Source organism: Aotus nancymaae, unplaced genomic scaffold (assembly GCF_030222135.1).
Source record: "Aotus nancymaae isolate 86718 unplaced genomic scaffold, 86718_ANA_hifiasm-v0.15.2.pri h1tg000028l, whole genome shotgun sequence".
Lineage (NCBI taxonomy): Eukaryota > Metazoa > Chordata > Mammalia > Primates > Aotidae > Aotus > Aotus nancymaae.
The window spans coordinates 36058842-36083536 of NW_026988441.1; the positions used below are offsets into that span (position 1 = coordinate 36058842).

Genomic DNA, 24695 nt, shown 5'->3' on the forward strand with positions numbered 1-24695 from the left:
CAAGGCTGTGAAGGGGCACAGCCAGCTCCTCCCTGGGGCTCTGTCAGTGGGAGCACCAAGCAGGGCGGGATGCTCGGACCTGCGATGCACAGCCCACAGTCACTCAAAAGAGGCTAAGGGTGGCTGAGCTGGGGAAACTAATTCCTTTACAGCCACTTCTTTCCCTGGATCTTTGTGCAAGACTCTGGCTCATTAAGTGATCAGAAACTGGAGTCTTTGAGCTCAGAGTCTGCTCCATATTCTAGCACAGTGGAGAAGCCCAGGCAATTCCAGAACCCACAGTTCTCACATTCCTTACTTGTCCTGCTAGCACAAAACATGAGGGACAGGGACAAGGAGGTGTGGTCCCCTTTGTGGGGCGCCACCTCTGACTTCATCCTGCTGATCTCTGCCTCCCTCATCCCCTGGTGCTCACCACCATCAATAAGTTCCCCAAGAGCCACTTACATTTCTCACAAATATCTGGCAGGCCTTCCTGGCCACCCCAGGAGCATGGCCTCCAGCTCCACCAAAGGAACCTGCGAAGCTTCCTCCAAAGTTGCCACGCTCCATCTCGATGGCGCGATCAAAGCTGGCACTGCCACCGCCACCCATGGCCAGGCCCATGCGCTCGATGCCAGCACCCAGGGCCGGGCCCATGGCAGGGCCCATGCGCTCAAGGCTGTTGGCACCCATGCGCTCCAGGCCCATGCGCTCGAGGCTGTTGGCGCCCATGCGCTCCAGGCCCATCCGCTCCAGGTTGTTGGCGCCCATGCGCTCCAGGCCGGTAGCCATGCGATCCATCACAGGGCCCATGCGCTCCAGGCCAGCCCCCATACCTGCGGGCACCATGCGCTCCATGCTCAGGCCCATGCGCTCAATGGCAGGGCCCATGCGCTCCACGCCAGAGCCCATGCGCTCAATGGTCTGGCCCACACGGTCGATGGGAGCGGCCATGCGCTCGAGGCCGAAGCCCATGCCGGCACCCATGCGCTCCACGCCAGAGCCGATGCGCTCCATGGTCTGGCCCATGCGCTCGATGCTGGAGGCCATGTGGTCGAGGCCCAGCGGGCCCATGCGCTCGATGCCAGAGCCCATGCGCTCCACGGAACCCATACGGTCCATGACCAGGCCCATGCGCTCGATCTCAGAGCCCACGCGATCCATGCCGTGGCCGAGGCCTGCGCCCATGCGCTCCATGCCGGCACCCCCGAGGCGGTCAATGCCAGGACCCATCCTCTCGATCCCAGGGACGCTGCCTCCACCTCCGCCTGAAACAGGGACACAAAACACAGTGAGTGCTAAGAACTTGTATGTGCATGTGCACAACATGCCAGACCACTTCAGCTCATGGGCACAGATCAGGGGTAAAGGCCCGCCATAATTTACCATTAAGACACCCCTCGAATGTTGACAACAGCTACAGCTGAGTGGTGGGTACATGGGGGCCTCATAGCATTCTCTCTGCTCTATGCCACAGCTCAGATTTCTGTAACACAACTCCCCTGCATGTGCCTGTGAGGTGCTAGTGTCTGTGACAAGCTTTGTGAGCCACGGATGTCAACTGCTGAGACCTGAAGTTTCACCATCAGCAGACACTGAGAAATGCTCCAGGGGGAGGCATGTACACCCCCCACTCAGAGGGCCACCCAGGGTCATGAAAAGGAGCGACGTGGAGGCAAGTAAGAGTCACTCCCACTTGTCTGCTCCCACCCTGTCCCCTAGGATGCTCTGCTGGGGGCCAATCCAACTGCATTTCCTCAGCACTTCCGGGGTACAGAGAAGAGATTTGCAGAGGTCAAGAAAACACACACCAAGAGAGATCCTCTGTGTACAAATGCACACAGCTGGCCACTTCTGGGGATCTTTTTGTTAGGGAAACCAAATGACTTGCTAGCTTTGGAAAGAACATGTCGATGGCACTGCAGAGTTGGCTCTGGCAGCAGCTGGGGTCAGTCAGAACGAAAGGACCCCAACTGGTGGTGCTTGCAACTCTGGACACAAAGGGTCTGGCTCCATCAGTAAGGCCACCCCTTTCCACATACTGAGCTCAGGGTTCCTCCCTCAAAATGCTGCCGCCTGGCTCTGAGGGTGGCTGTCAGCCACGAGCCAGCCTGTGACTGATCCAAGGAGCTAGTCCAAGATACCAATTCAAGAGAAAACTCAGCAGTTTCTCTAACTGGCTCTCTGACCATGGCCGAGTGGCTCTGTTGCTCCTTGCCTGCTTCCTTAGCTGCCCAGCAGCACACTGAGCAGCAAAAAGCCCAACTTGAAGAATGGAAGATTTTGAGAGGGGAGAGGTCTCAGAGGCTAACCAACTTCCCCACAGTAGAAGGAACCTAGTGAGAATCGGCACTTTGCCCAAAGGCATCAGAAATGAGGCAACTCCCAATGCCAACTGCAGCAAAAAACTAGGAAAAAATGGTGCCAGTGTGGAGCTCCAGAGCAAGCCCAACAGAGAAGTCAGCAGGGAAGATGCCAAGACACTCAGAGCCTTGAGGAAAATCAGGCAAAAAAGTACATTTAGACTGGGCATGGTAGCTCACACCGGTCATCACTTTAGGCCAGGAGTTCAAGTTCCTGGGCAATATGGCAAAATTCCATCTCTACACAAAATACAAAAAATTAGCCAGGCCAGGTGATATGCACCCGTGGCCCCAGAGTTGCCTGGGAGGCTAATGTGGGAAAATTGCTTAGGCCTGGGAAGTCCAGGCTGCAGTGAGCCGAGATTGCGCCATGACACTCCAGCCTGGGAGACAGAGCGAGACTGTCTCCAAAAAAACCCCACAAAGTATATTTTGTTCTAAGCATCCATAAAACTATGTATTCATGAAAGGTGCAGAACAGAATGTTTCCAGCACTCATCACTGGGTGCGAGGCTTCAGATACTTTCTTCCTATTTTCCTACTGAGTACATGTATTTATTTTAGTAAGCATTTATTACATTTCTTCTACTTACCAAGTAGAAGGAAAACATATTTACTTTTAGGAATTTACAGTGTGGAAAACAAAATCCCCAAATTCGAGGTACTCTGACAATAAGGATGGTCAGCCTGTGCTTACTCTTTCACACATATTCCCTCTCCATAGCGTCCCTGAAGCAGGTACTATTACACTCCCATTTTACAAATTAGTGCTATGAGAAACAGGTTCAGTGACTTGCCAAATGTCACACAGCTAAAAAGCAGCAGAGCTGGTCCCACCCCACGGAGTCTGTGTCAGAGCCCGTGCTTCTCACCACTAAGCTCTATGGTCCCCAGCGATAACAGCCTATTCTAAAAAAAACAAAACATCAAACTAAGTGGTTCCTACCTCCTCCCTGCTTTGCAATGATCTCTCCTCTCTTCAGTGCATTACTTAGGATTTCTAAGGAAATCAGGAAGAAAAAAAAATTAGCCAAATTTCTCTATGGCAACAGCAATGTGCTCATTACAGAAATACTACTAATAAAAATGAAAAGAAAAAGGGAAAGGGGTTGAGAAACATACACACACAGACAAGATCATTGTACAGAGAACTAGGAAAGTCCTTGCTGCTGGTCACGATGCCAAGACCCCAGGTAGCTCCAGAGTCCGAGGCCCAGCATGGGGGGTCACCTGAGAATGCGCCCGGCACAGACAGGAGCCGTGTGCATCCATGAGCTGAGAGCCAGAGCAAGAAGGGGGCCGTCGGGTCTTACTCAGCGGCAGTTTTCTAATTCTGGTCCAGGTTCTCAGGACTGAGGCTTCCTTGCCTCACCTGAGCTGGAAACTAAGCCCCCACCCTCACCCCAGCCAACTTGTTGTTCAGAAGACTGCCCAGCATCACCCACCTGAAGCCCACATTTGTCCACCCAGAGGCATCTCTTGTTATGACAGAGCAATTTAAAGCTGCAGCTCCATGGACAGCCTCAACGCTGAAAGCCCCCATTACCTAACAAATGAGCTCTGCACGGAAATCCTCGAGCATTCCAGTCCTGCCTGAAATGAGCTCGGTGTGCTGTGACTAAGCAATAGATAAGGTTTCAGAAAAATACATAAATGCACCCCCTGCCAAGTGACCCAAACACAATGCTGCTGTTCACTTGCCCATGGCTCACCCACACATCCTTAAGGTTTGTCTGATGCTATCATAGTGTTACCTTTCCAAGGTTCTGGTCAGTCTTTTGCTATGTAGAAGACACCTATACCCACCTGCTCTGGTCTCAAAGTATATGCTCAGCACCTTGGACACTGGCCACGAGGCACATTTCACTTTATGACTAAAGCCACACAGGCATTAACACCTGTCCCACGGCCGCGCACATGTGGTTCACGCTTGTAATCCCAGCACTCCGGGAGACTGAGGTGGTTGGATCACCTGAGGTCAGGAGTTCAAGACCAACTTGGCCAATATGGTAAAATCCAGTCTCTACTAATAATACACAAATTAGCTGGGCTTGATGGTGGGTGCCTGTAATCCCAGCTACTCGTGAGGCTGAAGTGAGAAATATGGCTTGAACCGGCAAGATGGAGGCTGCAATGAGCGGAGACTGTGCCACTGCACTCCAGCCTGGGCGACAGAGTGAGACTCCGTCTCAAAAAAAAAAAAAAAAAAAAAAAAAAAAAAAAAAACCACCACCAAAAAAAAAAAAAAAAAACAACAACAACAACAAGAAAACACCTGCCCCCCACACAGCTGCTTCTTATATCCCAATTGCCCCAGGAAGAGGTGAGAAAGTTCACCAAGAGACACAGACCAGACTTCAGCCTACCAGCAGGTACAGCTCACTCCCAGGACGCCTGCAATCCTGCCCAGCGTACCTGAGCAGAGGCTGGCTTTCCAAAGATAGCACCTCGGCCAAGCCTGTTCAACCCACCTTACTTTGCTGTTGTTCTGTTTTGGGCTTTTGGCAGCAAAGCTATGGTTTTTAGTTTCTGTCTGTAGTGATAAGCAGAAAAGAGGGATGAGGAAGGGGCTACACTGACCCAACCAGAAACAAGCTAAGAACTTATGATTATATTCTCCCATGGACACGCCCTGACCTAGATCAAGCTTTCAATTAACACACCTGCAAGATACCTGCAAAAGCTTTCAACCAACAAGCCACTGATAGGAAGAGAACTGCCAGATTGTCCTGTCGGCATTCACATGCCTCCCTGCGCTGACCACAACTGAAGCCTGTTCTGCCCATGCTCCTCCCCTGCCCCACGCAGACCCTCACCTCCAACCTCTGCACCCAACGCCACCAGCCTCTCTATCTGTGCACACCTGCTGCCTGTGCCAAGCTCATTCAGTCCCCAGCCCCACAGCAGATCCAGTGTTCTGAGCAACAGCATCTAGAACAGCATCTGGGAACCCACATCTCCACCAGAGTTCTCACTAGGCCATTTGGATGCAAAAATCTCTGGTGCTGTTCCAAGTCACGCTTAGTATCGCCTCGGCTGCACCTCATCCTTGATGGTCAAAGACCACAGACCTATCCAAATTTCTGAAGCAGAAAGTACAGCTGTTTGCACAAAGAAGCGCAAAGATCTACTGTCTTGGCACGGGAAGGGACACCGAGTAGGAAGGGTACTACAGAAGGGAGCACCACCATGAAAGGAGCACCACCAACTCTCATGGCAAGTACACAGGAAAGAGACCAAGAATTCAATCTTGGAAAAACCAATCCAACCACTCTGAAAATCTGACTACATCACTTTACTAATGTAGGTCTGATCAGAAGCAGCAGCAGGTAATTCCAGGACAAATAGATTGCATGGTACCAATCAGAAAGAAGGTGGAACTACAGCAGGAGAGGTGGCACCCTACAGATGATGTTTCTATTCCAGTCAGGACAGGACAGTTTCCTGCGACCACATGAAGTGACCTCACAGGCAAGAAGCCCACATCCACCTCTCGGTGTGCCACTCATGTGCCACTGCAGGAAGTGGAATGAGGCGAGAGGTGCCACATAGTGGCAAGGAACTGAAGGTTCTGAGCAAGAAAAAGTACCTACGAGTGTAAAGTCACATGCCATCTATTCTTGCCACAGCTATCCTATCCACAAATTACTGTTTGCAGCCAAATGACAGTGTTTTAAAATATGGGTTTTTTTTTTTTTTTTGAGACGGAGTTTCACTCTTGTTACCCAGGCTGGAGTGCAATGGCGCGATCTTGGCTCACCGCAACCTCCGCCTCCTGGGTTCAGGCAATTCTCCTGCCTCAGCCTCCTTAAAATATTTTTTTTTAAAAATACACCACTAGGGCATGGTACGGTGGCTCACACTTGTAATCCCAGCACTTTGGGAGGCTGAGGCGGGCGGAACACGAAGTCAGGAGTTTGAGATCAGCCTGGCCAACATAATGAAACTCTGTCTCTACTAAAAATATAAAAATTAGCCAGGCATGGTGGCACACACCTATAGCCCCAGCTACTCAGGAGGCTGAGGCAGGAGAATTGCTTGAAACCAGAAGGCGGAGGTTGCAGTGAGGCGAGAAGATCACGCCACTGCACTCAAGCTGAAGTGAAAGAACAAAACTCCGTCTCTCAAAACAACAACAACAACAAAAATACACTGTTGGCCAGGTATAGTAGCTGCTGCCTGTATACTCAGCACTTTGGGAGGCCAAGGTGGGAGCATCACTTGAGCCCAAAAATTTGAGACCAGACTGGGCAACATAGGGAGACCATGTCTCTACAAAAAGATCAAAACATTAGCAGGGCATGGTGGCATGTGGCTGTGTTCCTAGCCACTGAGAGGCTGAGGTGGGAGGACTGCTTCAGCCCACTACATTGAGATCAAGCCCACTGCACTCCAGCCTGGATGACAGGGCAAGACCCTGTCTTAAAAGAAGAATCAGCCAGGCGCAGTGGCTCACGCCTATAATCCCAACACTTTGAGAGGCCAAGGCGAGCAGATTACCTGAGGTCAGGAGTTCGAGATCAGCCTGGCCAACATGGTGAGACCTCATCTCTACTAACAATATAAAAAATTAGCTGGGCATGGTGGCAGGTGCCTGTAATCCCAGCTACTCAGGAGGCTGAGGCAGGAGAATCACTTGAACCCAGGAGGTGGAGCTTGCAGTGAGCTAAGACCATGCCATTGCACTCCAGCCTGAGCAACAGAGCAAGACTCCGTCTCAAAAAAAGAAAAACAAAGAATCTTGCCCCTCTGAGCTGAAGGATGAATCTGATGACCACCTTTCTAGGGCCTTCATAAATTCTAAGAATACAGCCAATATAAAACAAACATGAACAGACCTGGCGCGATGGCTCACACCTGTAATCCCAGTACTTCAGGAGGTAGAGGTGGATGGAATGCTTGAGATCAGGACTCGAGACCAGCCTGGCCAACATGGTGAAACCTTATCTCACTAAAAATACAAGAAAATTAGCCAGGCATGATGGCACGCACATGCAGTGGCATGATCATGCTTCACTGCAGCCTTGACCTCCTGGGCTCAAGCCATCCTCCCACCTCAGTTTCCCAAGCAGCTAGGACAGGTATGCAGCACCATGCCTGGCTAATTTTGTTTATTTTTTTGTAGAGATGAGGTCTTACTATGTTGCCCAGGCTGAACTCCTGGGCTGAAGTAATCCTCCTGCTTCAGCCTCCCAAAGTGTTGGGATAACAGGCAAGAGCCACCACGGCCAGCCTTACAATGTCTTTTAAAAGAAGGGTCCAGGCTGGGAGTAGTGGCTCACGCCTGTAATCTCAGCACTTTGGGAGGCCAAGGCAGGCAGATCACCTGAGGTCAGGAGTTCAAGACCAGCCTGGCAAACATGGTGAAACCCTGTCTTTAAAAAAAAAAAAACAAGAAACAAACAAACAAAAAAAAAACAAGGGTCCTAGCTTCTATAGGGAAGGCCCACCACAGTGGTCACTTGTTTGAGAAGGCCTTTCGTGATTCCTATTGCTGGCTACTTCTTTTCTTGTGCGTCCATCTCATGCAGGCTAAAATGGGAATCACACTTTTCTTGCTGCAAGGTCCATAAATAATCTCTTCCTCCCATGCTGAGAGGGCCTTAGAGAGTCTAGTTGTTATTAATCTCAGTCCTTAGAAATGTCAGGTAAGACAGGTGCTATGTGATGAATGCCTTGTACTACACAGCTACAAAGAATGTTTCTACACAGCCAGAGTCCCTATCTTTAAATGAAATAAGCAACTCCATTAGAGATGTGGCAGCAGCCGCACATTATGAATTAACAAGGACTGTGGCTGCCAATGGTGGGCTTAATATTCCTAGTTTGAATTAACTCAAGTGACCTCAAGGTTCAGCATACTCCTCATGGTGCTATCTGCTGGAGAGCAGACCCCAGGAGCCTGGGGGGAAGTGGGGAGGGTGGGCAGGTGTGTGAAACAGAACCCCATAGGCCCACAGCGGCAACTTTGTGGAACTCTGCTGCTCTCCTTCCATCCTGCCACCTGCCTGCAAGAATGCAGCACCACACTCCAGACACACATGCGTGTTGGCAAGGGCCTCACAACTCATCTTGCTCGTTGTTGACAGGGCCCCAGAACTCAGGGAGCACTCTGCACTCCAATTTACACCCGCAAAGGGTAGCATTTTCACTGTCAAATACTGCCTCACACTAGTCAGTTTTTGACATTTAACAATCTTTTTTTTTTTTTTAAACTTTAATCCCAAAGTTCTGGGATTGCAGGCATGAGCCACCACGCCCAGTCAACATTTCACAATCTTTTGATTTAAATTTTTTTTTTTTAAATATTTGAAGAGATTTATTCTGAGCCAATTATTGTGGGTAACCCCCTACATAGGCACCGAGGAAGGAGAGCTAAGGAGAACCCTGGCACAATTAAGGCCTGAAGAATATCTCAGTTTATAGTGTTACCACTCAGTTATTTCCTTTTATATAATCCTTTTTTTGCATTTTTTGCATTTTGGGTACATGTGAAGAACATGCAAGATTGTTGTATAGGTACACACATGGCAGTGTGATGTGCTGCCCTCCTCCCCATCACCTATATCTGGCATTTCTCCCCAGGGCTATCTCTCCCCAGGCTATCTCTCCCCAACTCCCCACACCCCGATTTAAATTTTTATAGCCACTCTATTAAAGATTTGACTCACGCTGAGTGATGGGCTCTGGGAGTCTGCCTGACCACCAGTCTAATGGCAGCACCCATGACCATAATGGCTACACTCTGGTCATGAACATTTTATTAAACCCAAATGCCTGCTTCAATTCTTTTTTCACCGTGATTTACAGGTTCCTTGCAGTGCTCAAGGGCTCTAGAGGTCATCCCTCTACTCTGCTGTAGAGGGTGGAAGGAGCACTCTGAGTGGTGAATCTGAGAACACACACTGAGTCTAGGAACACACACTCCACTTGTGGTTCTCCACAGAGAATCGGCACTTGGAATCCTTTGCCACCCCCTACCCCAGGCTGTGAATCCTGAATGCTAGATTACACCTGCCAGTTCACCACTGACTTTGCCACATGGCTCAGCACAGCTCCCAGGCCAACCCATCCTGGCTTCCATCTACTTATAACTGCACCAATCTGCTTCTCACAGCAACAACTCAAATTCCCTAATGACTAATCTGTTTTTAAAAAATAAGAGATGGGGTTTGCCACGTTGCCTAGGCTGGTCTTGAACTCCTGAGCGCAAGCAATCCTCTCACCTTGGCCTCCCAACGTGTTGGGATTACAGGCATAAGCCAACACACCCAGACTAATCTGCTCTGAGTAACATTTTAGCAAGCCTGATTTCGGAAACTTTTCTTTTTTAAATTAAAATCCCATGCACACACAAGTTACAAGCTTGAATGTACACTGGAAATACAGACCTTTGTTGCTTTATTACTAAGGATGACGACTTTCCTACACCCTTTTACTCTAGAACAAGGCACACATGAAGAGGGCAACAGACATCATGCCCCGCTGCTCCCTATGCACCAGAAGAAGGGCCTGATCATCAGAGATAGCCGCCTTTCAAGCCTGACAGTGATGTCTGTCCTTGTACCACTTTCACATCCTCTGTTATGAGAAACCCGTAACAGAGGTTTCTCATAAGAAAGGTTTACACCCAAATCCCTAATGACTTCCCATTTCAAGAAAGTTTCTGTGTATAAAAGCAGCTGCTTTCTTGTGGTGAAGGGGAAGGTCAGAGAGTAACCAGCATATAGAGGATTTCAAAAATGAAGATTTCAGACTTCTCGTGCACACTCTATAGCACCGCTGGTGCCCTGGGGCAAGTGCTGTGCTGGAGGCACTTATAAAAGGCAAGATCCCCACATGATGAAGAGCCAGATCTGGAGCCAGACGGCCTGGGTTCATATCCAGTCACCACCATTTACCAGTCAAGTGACCTTAGACAACTACCTATGACTCAGTTTCCAACGAAATGGGGATAGCAGTACATACATATCACGTGGCTCTCGCAAGGACAAAATGAAATATATTGTTATATTTCTGTTAAAATGCTGGGGGCGGAGCCAGGAGCGGTGGCTAATGCCTGTAATCCCAGCACTTTGGGAGGCTGAGGCGTGCATATCACCTGAGGTCAGGAGTTCAAGGCCAGCCTGGCCAACATGGTGAAACTTCGTCTCTACTAAAAATACAAAAATTAGCCAGGCATGATGGCATACACCTGTAATCCCAGCTATGCAGGAGGCTAAGGCAGGAGAATTGCTTGAACAGAGGTTGCAGTGAGCCAAGATCACACCACTGTACTCTAGGCTGGGCAACAGAGTGAAAGCCAGTCTCAAAAAAAAAAAAAAAAAAAAAGTTGGTGGGAAGGGGCAGTGGAGGTTTTGAATTATACTAAACCAGAATTTGCAATATGAAACTGCTACATTAAAGGAGGCTGTGGTTTTTATTAATGCTTCTGTGGACAATTTGCTGCTGAGGCAGACGATAAAGAACTACCTATTCCAGCACTCCTAGAGAGAGACAAACTTGATCAAACTTTAAAGAATCCCTCATACTCGGAGCCCATAACCATGAATGTGTACATGCTTTTTAACGCTGTACTGGAAAATTATTGCAGAGCTTGGGAACATAGGACATCTCAAAAGACTAATGACCAGTAAGTCTACTATTATGTCTAGTTTTTTAAAATATTTAGGGCAATTCAAAAGACATTTGATTCGGTAGAAAAGTAGAAGTGATAGGCCGGGTGCGGTGGCTCATGCCTGTAATCCCAGCACTTTGGGAGGCCGAGGCGGGTGGATCACCTGAGGCTGGGAGTTCAAGACCAGCCTGGCTAACATGGAGAAACCCTGTCTCTATTAAAAAAAAAAAATTAAAAAAAAAAAACAAAAAGAAAGAAAGAAAGAAAGGAAAGTGGAAGTGATAAATCACTTATTCAGTGGGTCTGCAGCCTAAAAGTCACCTGAGAACCAAGAGAAGGCAAAGAGTGGGTGATAGCAGGAAGAAAACACGATTCTTACCATTTATCCTGCCCATGTTCATCCCAGATCCAAATCGACCCATGTTTTCCATACCACCACCAAAGGGCCCCTCCATTCCTGCAAGAGAGGTTCACATTTCACCATCATCCAACAAGACTGCTCAGAGTGAGCAGGGAAAGAAAAATTCTGTCACATGTTTCTACTGGGGTATCTTCTGCCAAGAACTTACCAAGTTTAAGGGCTTTTGAAAAACAAAAAAAATGCTAGTGCCCTTCTTTAAAAATCACAATCTTCAAAAAGCTGGTCTGATCCAACCCCCTCAATGAATAGACAAGCAAAAGAGGCACAGAGATGGAGTGGTTTGCCCAAGGTCACAGAGCTAGTTAGTGAGACAGCCAGAACCAAAAGCCAAGACACCTGCTGGGAGGATGGACAGGCAGGAGGAAGTCATTTCTAGACTCAAACTGAAACCAAAGGCAATTTCATGCAGGGCTTAAACAAGAAAGAAAAAGAGGAAAGAGAGAAAACTATGCCTAAAAGTGATTATGTTTGTACTTCATTTTAAATTTCTTACCTCCCATTTTATTTATTCCAAATCCTATGCCTTCCATTCCCATTCCTTAAAAAGAAAAAGTCAATGCAAACTAAAATTATGTCAAAGCAGTAAATAACGTTTGAATTTAAAAAGCGTAATTCCAAACCAGCAAATGAACCCAAAAGAAAATCTCTGATGACAAGAATATTGTTATCAAGAAAAAGAGGCCCTATCATTTCAATTGTAAAATATATGGCTTAAAATTCTGATGGATTGTCTGGGTGTGGTGGCTCACGCCTGTAATCCCAGCACTTTGGAGGTCGAGGCGGGTGGATCACGAGGAGTTCAAGACCAGTCTAGTCTGGCCAACACAGTGAAACCCCATCTCTACTAAAAATACAAAACATTAGCCAGTATGATGGTGTGTGCCTGATATCCCAGTTATTCGGGAGGCTGAGGCAGGACTATCGCGTGAACCCAGAAGGCGGAGGTTGCAGTGAGCCGAGATCACGCCACTGCAATCCAGCCCTGGCAACAGTGGGAGACTTCGTCTCAAAACAAAACAAAACAAAACAAAAAACAACAACAAAAAAACACTGTCCAACTGGGTCATTGAACTATGTAGCTCCCTCAGATTTTTTTTTTTTTTTTTTTTGAGACAGGGTCTCCTTCTGCCACCTAGGCTGGAACACAGTGGCATGGTCACTACTCACTGCAGCCTCCACCTCCCAGGCTCAAGTCATCCTCTTGCCTCAGTCTCCCAGGTAGCTAGGACTGTAGGTGTACACCACCACACCTGGCTAATTTTTTAAAAATATTCTGCAGAGACAGGGTCTCACTATATTTCCTAGACTAGTCTCAAACTCTTGGCATCCAAAAGTGCTAGGATTACAGGCATGAGCCACCACAACACGCCTAAACATGAAATAGAATTATAAAACACATTTTATGGAACATTAACTTTTTAGAAAAATATTTTAGGGAACAGAAGTAGATAAAAAGTCCCTGTTAAAGGTAAAATCTTCAAAATAAAAACCAGTTCCTAAAAAACCAAGACTTCCTCCCCAACCCCCAATCTTTCTGTTTAGGTGTCAGACATGGGGACATGTTGGGGGGGGCATGTGTGTGAGGAGGGGTGGATTGGTAGGGCCATTCTCAATTGTGGCCCAGGACTTTGAAGTCAGCACCAGGGGTGGCTCTGGAAAAGAGAATAGGGATATGCAATCCACACTGCAATTTCAAATGAATCCAAGAAAGACCAAAGTTTAAGGCCATAAAAATGAAACATTCCTTAATAAAAATACATCATAACACAGAAATGAAAATGCTCAACAGCAAAGCCTAAGTTTATTCTACATGTCAAAGCTTTCAAGCAGTAGCTACTCCTTGTCCTTTTATTATTATTATTATTTTTAGACAGAGTCTTGCTCTTGTTGCCCAGGCTGGAGTAGTGGTGCAATCTCAGCTCACTGCAGCCTCTGCCTCCCGGGTTCAAGTGCTCCTCCTGCCTCCAACTCCTGAGTAGCTGGGGTTTACGGGCCCACACCACCATGCCCAGCTAACTTTTTTATTTTTAGTAGAGACGGGTTTTCACCATGTTGGCCAGGCTGGTCTCAAACTCCTGACCTCAGGTGATCCACCCACCTCAGCCTCCCAGAGTCCCATCTTTTGTCTTCTTAAAGACAACACTGTCCGCCATGTTTCCTGTGTCGGCCATGTTGTCATGCAGTAAGGCCCTCTCCGCCTTTCTTTCATCTATCAATGCCCCTAGCTCTCTAGCAGCAGCTGTGCCCACACCAGGAGGGCCCAAGGGGGTCCGGGTAAGAAAAACTTTTTAGGGGACTACAGCAGTGTCACGGTCCCATGCTCAGGAGACCTGCAGCCTGTCACTAACTGACAGTGTGACCTTGAGCAAGAGCAACTCTCTGGCTTGCCTCCTCTTATCAAATGGCATGACTATCTCAGCTCATAAGGTTGTGAGGTTACAATGAAAAAGCATAATGACTTTTTAAAAAAGGATTCAACTCAATAAAAATACAAAATATTGCCTTTATTCAAAATGAAGCACAGATGAATGAGGAGGGATTTTTGGCCCAGTTAAATCTGTATTTCATTTAAACTACTCAAAGTCCAACTGCCCCAATAATTAACTTTAATAATTTTGACTTCCCCAAACCCCCAAGCAAGGTGCACTGTCATTCTTACCTGCGGGGCCTATGTTTCCCATTCCAATGCCTTTATTCAGGTGATTGGCATCAATGGGTTGCCCTCCTGGTCCTAACCCCATGCCAATACCACCAAGGCCATCTGGAAGGAAAAGAGAAAGTGGCTTAGTTTTCCCCTACTTAGTAAACCTTGACCCTCAAAGGAAAGGAGTCTTTGTTTATTGAGTTGCAGCTATCCACTCCAGCCTACTGCCCTCACCCACCAACAACCCCAGGACCTAATGTAATATTTAACATCAGCACACTTGGAAACAAAACCTTGTTCTGGCGTTTGGGACGTGTGTGTATACAACAAAGACAGCTGAAAACCAATGCACTTGAAAGTCAACAACCCCCATACTAAGATTCTTGAGCTCCTATTTGTTTCACTAACCCACGGACTGAAAACTGTCTGATCAAAAACAGTGACTCAAGACATCAGATAGCAAGCAGCACAAGTGTGCCCAATCCCTAGTAGCCCAAAAAAGGTCTCATGAAAAAGCAGTTTACAAACCATCCAATCAACATCCTGGGTATACACTACTCTCTGAATCTGGGTGGCTTTAGTAACAATGACCTTAAAGTATTCAAGGAACCTATCTTCCTGCCCCCAAGCCTCCTAACCCACAAATGGGGACCCAGTCCACACTCAGCTCCATGCCCCACAAACACAAATAGGAACATAGAAATACAGGCTGGTCTCTGGAAACAACCAAAAGAGCTAACACTTGCAATATTTGGGGTAACCACCACCTAAGGCTTAAACCATAAACAGGTAAAGTTTTAAAAATGAATGAAGGCCAGATGTGGTGGCTGACACCCGTAATCCCAGCACTTTGGGAGGCCAAGGGATGGATCACCTGAGGCCAGGAGTTCAACACCAGACTGGCCAACATGGCAAAATCCCGTCTCTACTAGAATTACAAAAATTAGCCTGGCATGATGGCACACACCTGTAATCTCAGCTACTCAGGAGGCTGACAAGAGAATCAGTAGAACCCAGAGACGGAGGTTGCAGTGAACCAAGATTGCACCACTGAACTGCAGCCTGGGTCATAGAGTGAGACTCTATCTCAAATTAAAAAAAAAAAAAGGAAACAGGCCAGGCGCAGTCGCCTGTAATCCCAGCACTTCAGGAGGCTGAGGCAGGTGATCACCTGAGGTTGGGAGTTCAAGAGCAGCCTGACCAACATGGAGAAATCCCGTCTCTACTAAAAATACAAAATTAGCCTGGCATGGTGGCGATGCTTATAATCCCCAGCTACTCAGGAGGCTTGAGACAGGAGAATTGCTTGAACCCGGGAGATGGAGGTTGCGGTGAGCCAAGATCGTACCATTGCACTCCAGCCCAGGTAACAAGAGTGAAACTCCATTTCAAACAAAACAAAACTCATTTAAAAAGTAAATAAAACCATCAGTCAGTTGAAAGGCCACACACAAAAAAAGCAAATAAAACCTGTTGCCAGTTGCCAGGCATTTAATCTGATTAACGTTCCATCTTTAATTGCATAGCAACAGCAGCAAGAGATCACCAAGGTTACTTACTCCCCAAAGCACTGAAGGCTTTGAAGTCAACCCTCTGAAATGTGCTGGGAGACCAAGAGCCATGGATAACGGGCTCCCTAGGGTGTGTGCTCCTCCTCCTGCCCCAGCACAAGACCTATCAAGAGCCATCGCCATGGTCCAGGGAGACCACTGCTCAGGTGAACCACCTGAGTATGTATTTGGGAAATGAGTACATTATGTCCAGGACATGCAATCCTTCTCTAAGTAATGATGCCTTTCAACAGATGAGCCATCTCATGAAGCCGCAGATTTGTTCTCAAGATACATCTGTCATGCTGTCTTAATGCTACACTGCAAAGGTGCTCTGGCCTGGGCTCCCATCCAACTCAGCAAGTGAGTGGGGTCAACTTGAGCAGCTGCTCCAGACCAGGCCCCCTCAACCCGCCTGGTGGAGGGCCCCCAGCACAGCACACAGAGGCCTCTCACCCTCACCCATCTTCCTTCTCCAGGCTGGCCCTACCTGTGCCAGTGATTCCCTGAACCCTCCCACCGCTGTCTGCACTCAGGTTCTGGCTTCCCGCCTCAGGCTTATCTAGGACTTTCCACTAATATGTGCCACTTCCTCCTATGTGGTGGCCAATCAACTAGCCTTCCCTGTCCCAAGACAGATTTTCACCTAGAGTCAAACATAGCCGATCCCTTCCCCTTCTGCAGAGAAGTTATTTGTTCAAGACACTTCACATACCATAAAACTCACCCAAAGTATTCAGTAGTTTTTAGTATATTCAGAGATATGCAACCATCACTATCATTTAATTCCAGAACACTTTCATCACTCAAAAGAGAAATCCAACCTTATTAGCAATCACTTCCCCACTTACCCCTTCCCAGCCACAGGTCACCACTACTTTCTGCCTTTATGAATTTTTATATACTGAGCATTTCCTATAGATGAAATCAAGGTTCATCTACACTGCGACGTGTATTTCATCCAGCTGCAAACATCTATGGATGAATTTCTGTATGGATATCTAGTGTGTACTGCTGGCCCACATGAGACTAATCAATGTCTTCTGAATTCGAGGGCAGTCTGGTTTTCACTCCCTTCACAGGTTCTGATTCTTCCTTCCCCAGGACACTTTCAAAATGCCTAACTACATCCTCTACATCCTGGGGCTCACCACAAGGTAATCCAAACAATATCCTCAAGTTCTGAATCTCTGCTCATTTCTCACCCTGAAAAATCTATAGTAAAGAACTGGCCAAAAGAACTGAGGGCTAACCTGGCAGAGGTTCAAGTGAAACTCTATGGTCATTTTCTTTTTATTAGCATAACTCAAATTCAAACTCTCAGCCATAATCACTGAAACACTTACGGGGAAGTTGTTGTGGACGTTCAGGAGGGAAGAAATCTCCCTTTGGTAAGGCCCTCTCATCCTGAAAGAGAATGAAAATGAATAAATCTTAGTATCCAGTGCAGCAGTGTTTGCAATAGCAAAAGACTGAAATGACCCCCCCCATCAACAGAGGACCGGTTGAACACACTATCCCTACCATGGAATCATATGCAAGGATGGAAAGGCATATAGAATGTGCTTGCTATTTTATGTCAAGGGGAAGGATCAAAGACACATGGATATTATTTTGGGGGATGATGGGAACCTGAGCAAGAAGTCCAAGTAGGACTCTCACTATCTTTTCATGCTTTTTGACTTTTGAATCATGTGAATCTATTATCTATTCAAAAAACCTAACTATTCTATTTAGAGTAATGAAAAATTGCTGTATAGTTTCTTTTAACATTTTCATGAACTTGAGTCCCAACTAGATTGCCCTCAGCATGTTCCAGTCAGGCCTGTAGTAACTATCATCTTTGGCATAGCCACAGCAGAACAAATGTTTATTAAGACTGAAATACTCCGACTGACCTTTAACAGCTGTCTGAATCAATGCTTAATTATGTTCACAACAGATTTGATGCTAAACAAACATTACATTGTAATACTTTGAAAACTGGAACCCCATATAATAGCCATCCTTTGAAACGGATCACTTGCTCAACCAGGATACCCAGGTGACTTCCTGAGCAAGCCATGAACAGTCAACTGTGCAAAGGGAAAAATATCTAATGCAGTCAAGAGCTGAGTGAGCAAAATGTTATTTCTCTCACAAATTTGTTCAACATACTGCACCCTATTCAGACTAATCCATAAATATTTTACAGTGGTATGTGTACACTCTTACTAATTCCATGTTTTTGCTAGACTTGAGTATATCACAGAGAAAGATCCTACTGACTTACCATCTTGACATGCATTGGTCTATCAAATAGCAGCTGGCCATTGAACATAGCTGGTATTACAATTAAGGTTATTTCTTGCAATTCTAAAAATGTGCACAAAAGAAATACAAAGAAAAAAGAAAGAAAATACTCCCTAACTGCTACCAGTCCCTCTAAGTGATGAATTTATGAGTAATTTCAATTCTTCATTGTGCTTTCAACAATAAACATAAAAGGAACAATAAATAAAGCTGCGGGGGGTGGGAGGACAAGACAACTTCCGCTTATTCCTTAGGTGTGAAGCTTCATTCATAACCTTAAACTTTTCACCAAACCATCCTCTTAAGCAGTGGCATCAAGGTTCTCTGAATGTGGCCAATGGGCCAGGTGTCTACCACCATCTAAACTGAAGGACCGTGTTTTCTGGGTAAGACATGCAGTGGCAGTCTTGCCTGAGTTGCATGAATGTGCTCATGTTGGGTACTCTCCCTGGGATTAAAAACTGTCGGGTAAGCCTAGGCTCAAGGACAAGTGGCCTCCTCCAAAATGATGTTTACTCACTGGACAGAGTGAGGTCCTGTAAGGATCTATTATATAGGAAACAACAGCCCAGTTTCTCTCTAGTGGTGCATTCTTTGGGGGCTCCCTCCTTCAAACCTAGACTTTTCTGAAAACTATCCACACTGAACTGAATCAACTTCACCCCCAGAGAACTTTTTTTTTTTTTAGACTGAGTCTCGCTCTGTCACCCAGGCTGGAATGTAGTGGCATGATCTCAGCTCACTGCAACCTCAGCCTCCCAGGTGCAAGCAATCTCGTGCCTCAGCCTTCAGAGTAACTGGAATTACAGGCGCCCACCACCATGTCTGGCTCATTTTTGTATTTTTAGTAGAGGCGAGGTTTCACCATGTTGGCCAGATTGATTTTGAACTCCTGACCTCAAGCGATCCACCCATCTCGGCCTCCTAAAGTGCTGGGATTACAGGTGTAAGCCACTGTGCCCAGTCCAGCCCAGAGAACCTTTTAATTCCACAGTAATGCATTCCCTCTAGTCACATAAAAAGCATTAATACACACAGTCACATCTTCCTCACACAAACCTACATTACTAAAACAGCAATTTAGGTCAAATTGTTCACAAGCTGAATTCCTGCAAAAGGATACATATAGCTTGCACGGCTTCAATAGACTGTTCAAAAGTAACAGTGCCTATTCCACGACTTTTTCCATCTTTATCCTCAAGAATGTCTGCTCGGACCACCACGCCAGCCATACTAAATACTTCCTTTAGTTTCTTCCAGCCAACTTTATAATCCAGCTAATCAAGAGAGAACGGGGTAAAAACCCCAATGTAAGTATCTTAAGAAACACAACATTTTAACTACGTGAATGAGACATGCTGTGGTTGGAAAAAAAAGTATTAGAAAATAATGTCACACAAACTAAGCAACTGCAATGGAATTTTAAAAATAGGATTATAAAGCCTGACATTCACTATAAACAAACTGTACTTATAGTAAATATACTGTCTCTTTTCTCAGAAGCTTAAGTTACCTCATACTTTTAAACTAATACTCATTTTCTGAACTTTTTTTTTGAGAGGGAGTCATGCTCTGCCACCCAGGCTGTACAGTGGCGTGATCTCAGCTCACTGCAACCTTCGCCTCCCAGGTTCAAGTGGTTCTCCTGCCTCACCCTTCTTAGTAGTTGGGATTACAGGAGCCCGTCACCACGCCTAATTTTTGTATTTTTAGTAGAGATGGGGTTTCACGATGTTTATCAGGCTGGTCTTGAACTCCTGACCTTAAGATCTGCACATCTTAAGCCTCCCAAAGTGCTGGGATTACAGGTGTGAGCCACCGCGCCAGGCCCATTTTCTAAACATTTAAAAAAATTGTTTCCCTGATAAGCTTTACCATACCCTACCCTACCCAACCTACTTTCTTCTAAAAATATTTCCCCTTGCAGATGGCAGAGGTATCATCATTCACTCCGGACATAAGAGGAAGGTGTCAGTGCACTGTCTCTGCTCATACACTCTTACTCTGCACCCAAATCGCACAAAATAAACCAACAGAGAATGCAGACTCAAGTTACTGCTTATGGAAACACCTGCAAAACTCAAGAATCACAGCTCCAATGAGACCATGGTCAAGCTTGTGACTTAGGAACGCAGACAAAACCCACCTCTAAGGCTGATTTTTAAAGAAATGAAGAACACAACCCTTATTTACATTTTTCTTCTCAAATGTCAGAATTACTTTTATAACAGATTGACAAGGTCATTTCATAAAGTCCTGATTTTCCACTTTAGACGATGGCTCTGTTTACTTACGTTTGCTACAAATACTGTGCTTCCAAGTCTTCCAGCCTGCAATGCATGGATAATCTCATTTGGGATGTTGGGATTATTTAGGATACTGGGTGGGATAGTAATCATTCCTGGGCCACCTGGTCCCATACCCATCCCACCAGTCGTAGCCATCACCTTTTGCATTGCTCTCCTGGCATGTTCACCATCAGGATCCTAAAACAAGCACAAAACGTGTTACATTTAACTGACCCAGAAACAACAAAACCACACTTGCACAGTAAATGATATTCTCAAGACTTAGAAACTGAAAGGTTGTTTGAAAAGCATCTCTCAAATGTATTAACAAGAAAGTCCAATGAATTCAACTACCAGCCTAGAAGAGACCAGCTAAAGAACAGGAAAGAAGAAAAGACATGAAATGTGGCACTAAAAACACAGCTCTCAACTAAATTAAGTAAAAAAGAAAACAGGGGTAGGGAGGGAAACATGATTAGATGATATAATGTAGAATTGCCAGACTGAAATTAGAGCTTTATGGGCTTGGTATAGCTGAATCTTACTAATTCATCAAAGGGGGTTTTGTAATTTCTGCAAACCCCATCAATGACTTTTCCAAAAAAACAGTTTTAGATCACACAAGTACCCCCCCATCCTTCAAGTCCTTCAGGTGTTTGAAGTCATGTATATAAGGTCTGGACAATATAACATCTGGACAGGTCTGTGAAGCTCTGGTATTGACTCTCTTCTCGAACTCTCTGTCCTGTCATTTACCACCATCAGCACTAAAAAAGACATCATGAACACATGAGAGATCTTAGACCCTACCACGCTTCGCTCTGAATCTACTCATCTTCCTCCCCAAGAAGAGGTGAAAAGAAGTCAAGAGGGTTTTCTTTTTTTTTGAGATGGAGTTTCAGTCTTGTTGCCCAGGGTGGAGTGCAATGGCACGTTCTCAGCTCACTGCAACCTCTGCCTCCCGGATTCAAGCAATTCTCCTGCCTCAGTCTCCTGAGTAGTTGGGATTACAGGAACTGGCCACCATGCCCAGCTAATTTTTTGTATTAGTAGAGATGGGATTTTACTAGGTTGGTCAGGCTGGTCTCAAACTTGTGAGCTACAGTGATCCACCACCTGCATTGGCCTCCCAAAGTGCTGGGATTACAGGAGTGAGCCACTGCGCCCGGTCAAGAGGGATTTAATCAACAGAAAACCCGTCTTCCTCGAGGAAGATAATCTGATTCAAATCAAATGTGAAAGCAGGTTTGAAGAATAACAAACTCATTTTATTATTTTTTTTTAGACAGGGTCTCACTCTGTCACCTAGGCTGGAATGCAAGGGCGCAATCTTAGCTCATTGCAACCCTGACATTCCAGGCTCAAACGATCCTCCTGCCTCAGCCTCCCAAGTAGGTAGGACTACAGGCATGTACCACCATGCCTTGCTAATTTTTATATCTTTTGTAGAGATGGGGTTTCCCCATGTTACCCATGCTGGAAAAAACTCACTTAAAAAAAAAAAGAAAAAAGATGGGCCAAGAAGAAGGTTCGGACAGAGTAAAACTTAATGGCACAAACCCACAGGCTCACGGTTTGAGAGTCCCTGAGACAACAATGCCGCAGACAAATCACAGATGTTAGAAGGCGGTCACCACCCCAAAGTCCTTGCAGGGAGTGGCTGCTGTAGGCTGTGACTGACACTCTTCATTAAAAACAACAGGTTAGCACTTGCTTTGTAAAACGCCATCTAGGACCATGACAGTGTTTCCCTAATTCCAAAGAGGGATCACTCAACAATTACACACAGGATCCACAGTGTTAAGCCAGAGCTTACTTCTTTGACTTTCAGTGGTCTTCCACTCAGACTATGCTTGTTTAGGACTTCCGCAGCTTTTTTCATGCTCTCTTCCATCTTGAATTCAACAACACTATAAAAAGTCAAAAGAAAACAAATAGAGTGAATCCAGTCCTACAAGTCAGAAAGTTCAAATACCAGTAAGTAACTAGATGATACTTACGCACATCCCTTCGGAGAAAGCCAGAGACCAGTCAGAAGAGCAAGGAAGGGGAAAAAGAAAAGAAAACAATAGTAAATACCAGTGACAGTTATACACAAACTACAAACATGATTAATGTCACAAAGTTAGTCTTTTAAAATGAACCCTTTTAAGGGGAAGCTGACAGAAGTGCCTCGCCTCGCCTTCCTTGTAAAAAGCTGGGCTCCTTAATATTTCCCTCTCCTACGCGTTACCAGCATTGCACTAGAGCTGCTGACGTTGTAATAAGCAGACCTAAATTCAGGGTCTCCAAGAAATCACACCAACTTTAGATCTGCTTCCCTCTGTACTCAATCGAGTCCTTACCATATTCCTCCTAAATCCATCCCTTTCATAAGTTAAGCTCATCCTTTTGATTATTCTAAGCCATTCTATTGCACGACAGAAAATAGTTTATGTTCTCTTTAAACTAGGCCAATTTTGAACATTCAGGTTTTTAATATTTGGTTTACAATTTACTGGCACAAAGGCAACTTTTCGGAATCTTTGGTTCACACAACTTTCAAATTCAGCAAACAACCAAGAGTAACATTTTCTAGACAAGAACACACGTTTTACATTAATTATACCACCGCTAAAATTCCATGCATAATTCACACACAGCCAATTCCTCTGTTAACAAAGAGACAATGCTGCTATTGGTCCCCAGTTATCCAAATTGGGCATCCAAACAGAATACCAAAAAGCTCTTTGGCCAGCCATTTGGAAAAGCGGGACTCCCGTTTGCAAATCCCCTCCCACCCCACTCAAATGTTTGGCAAAATCAAACATAGCTACTGTAACATGAGCACTCACTACCTTCCTGATTTCATTCGATTCCACGCCACCATACAGTTACATTTTTCATGTAGTAAATCCACAGAAGAAATTCTCTCAGACACTTACCCTTGACTTTCCTTCAGCGTCCATTAAGAGCTCCACGTATGTTACCTCACCAACTACAAATCAGTTTCCAGACGACACATAAACCAAGGGAGAAAAGCCAAGAAAACAATGGGAATTTAGAACAATCATCAGCAACCTTGTATGGAGCCTCTGCCTTATAAGAAAGCCCAGAAACACTCCATATTCTCTAAACCACCGAACTAGGCATTACAGGTGTGCAGTAAAAGTAGGTGAAAACACGTTAACAATATGTCCTTGATTTTCCTCCCACCACAAGCAAGCTATTCCACAGATTTCCATATCAATTTCCCTGTCTGGAAAACTCATTCATGACTAGAGGCAATCCAAATCTATAGGAAAGAAGTCTGCGTGATTTACTTTTCTGGGGAAGGGAGGAAAACAGTTTTACACATACAATCTCTTTGGTGGCAAGTAGGTGAAATGCATACAAATTACTATGCCATCGTGCTGAGCTCACATGGTATAAATACAAGGACGCATGTATGCAAAGGTATAAGCTCACAGGCACACATGGCCGCAGGGCCAGCTTCACAGGTGAGCAACCCGAACAGTCGTCCAGAGCCCCGCGCCTCAGCTTGGTTTAATGCTGTTAACGCTGCCATGACATTCTTAATCTTTTAACAAGAGGCCCCTTGTTTTGGTTTTGTGTTGGGCTCCACAAATTCTATAGCTGGTCCTGCACACAGCACTAGGCTCTACAGCTGTAGAGGCAGAATGTTTGAATATAGTAAGATCACAAAACCAGAGCAGCATCTGGATTCTCTTCAGTGAAATTAGGCCAGGCGTCATTCTTGCTGCTTTCTAAACCTCCCCATTAAAGGACACAAATAAATTAAAATTTAGGACTCAGATTTTATATCTAAAGAGTTAAACAGACTCACATGATTCTAATCTACACAAAAGGGAAAAAAACCAAAGCATTTGAAAAGTTTCTGCAGCTTTTCCTCAAGGTTTGGATTGCCAATTCATGACCACCATGACCAGATGTTAGAATCCATCAAGACAACCACCAAAATGGCTGCTGAACTTGAAGATGGCACACACAAAACAAATGTCAAGTGTTAACCTGGAGAAAACAATCTCTAACCAGACTCTCCAAAGTCAAATCATGGGCTTTTGTTGTTCTCTGGATCAGTTTGGTTTAGCAGAAAAAGGGTAAAAATAACCCACCTAATGACCTTGACAAGTCCTGCCTATTCCAACTCTTTTGTTCAAAGGACATTAAAATTATGAGGCTATAGGAAGGAAAAATTTTAATGAAAAACAAGATAAAATTATTTTACAAAAAATTTAAAAATCTGAAGGACGTATTAATGGCTCTGCACACTGGTTGAAGGCAAGAAAGCCAAGTGTTTACATCTAAAGCCTCACCTTCTTTGTCCTCTCCTGAAATGTTTCAGAACCAAACTGGCACTCTGCACAAAACAGGAAGGAGAAAGAATCACTAATGCAAAGAAATGAAGAATGAAAATAGGAAAGATCGGTTTAATTTAACTTTTGGAGTATGTACTCCTGTGGGGTAAACTGAAAAATGACTGCAGCCAAGGGACAGTTGTACAGAGCGACTTTATTTAACCTTTAAAAAGTCAAGCA

The 24695-nt window shown here is 45.5% G+C and overlaps 1 protein-coding gene across 5 annotated transcripts in view; it reads right to left on the reverse strand.

The window, feature by feature from the left end:
* Positions 1-24695, reverse strand: part of HNRNPM (heterogeneous nuclear ribonucleoprotein M) — a 42301-nt gene that overhangs the window by 2173 nt on the left and 15433 nt on the right. The window contains exons 3-15 of one of the 5 annotated variants that reach the window (XM_021676852.2): positions 23082-23134; positions 22158-22165; positions 21974-22067; positions 20317-20355; positions 20164-20199; positions 18993-19146; positions 17850-17899; positions 16924-16984; positions 14043-14144; positions 11877-11921; positions 11342-11419; positions 3292-3345; positions 448-1250 (exon numbers count right to left, since the gene is read on the reverse strand). In XM_021676852.2, the coding sequence (XP_021532527.1) occupies positions 448-1250; positions 3292-3345; positions 11342-11419; positions 11877-11921; positions 14043-14144; positions 16924-16984; positions 17850-17899; positions 18993-19146; positions 20164-20199; positions 20317-20355; positions 21974-22067; positions 22158-22165; positions 23082-23134 (1577 nt within the window). The other 4 variants (XM_021676848.2, XM_064381944.1, XM_064381942.1 and 1 more) reach the window with 4 other exon arrangements.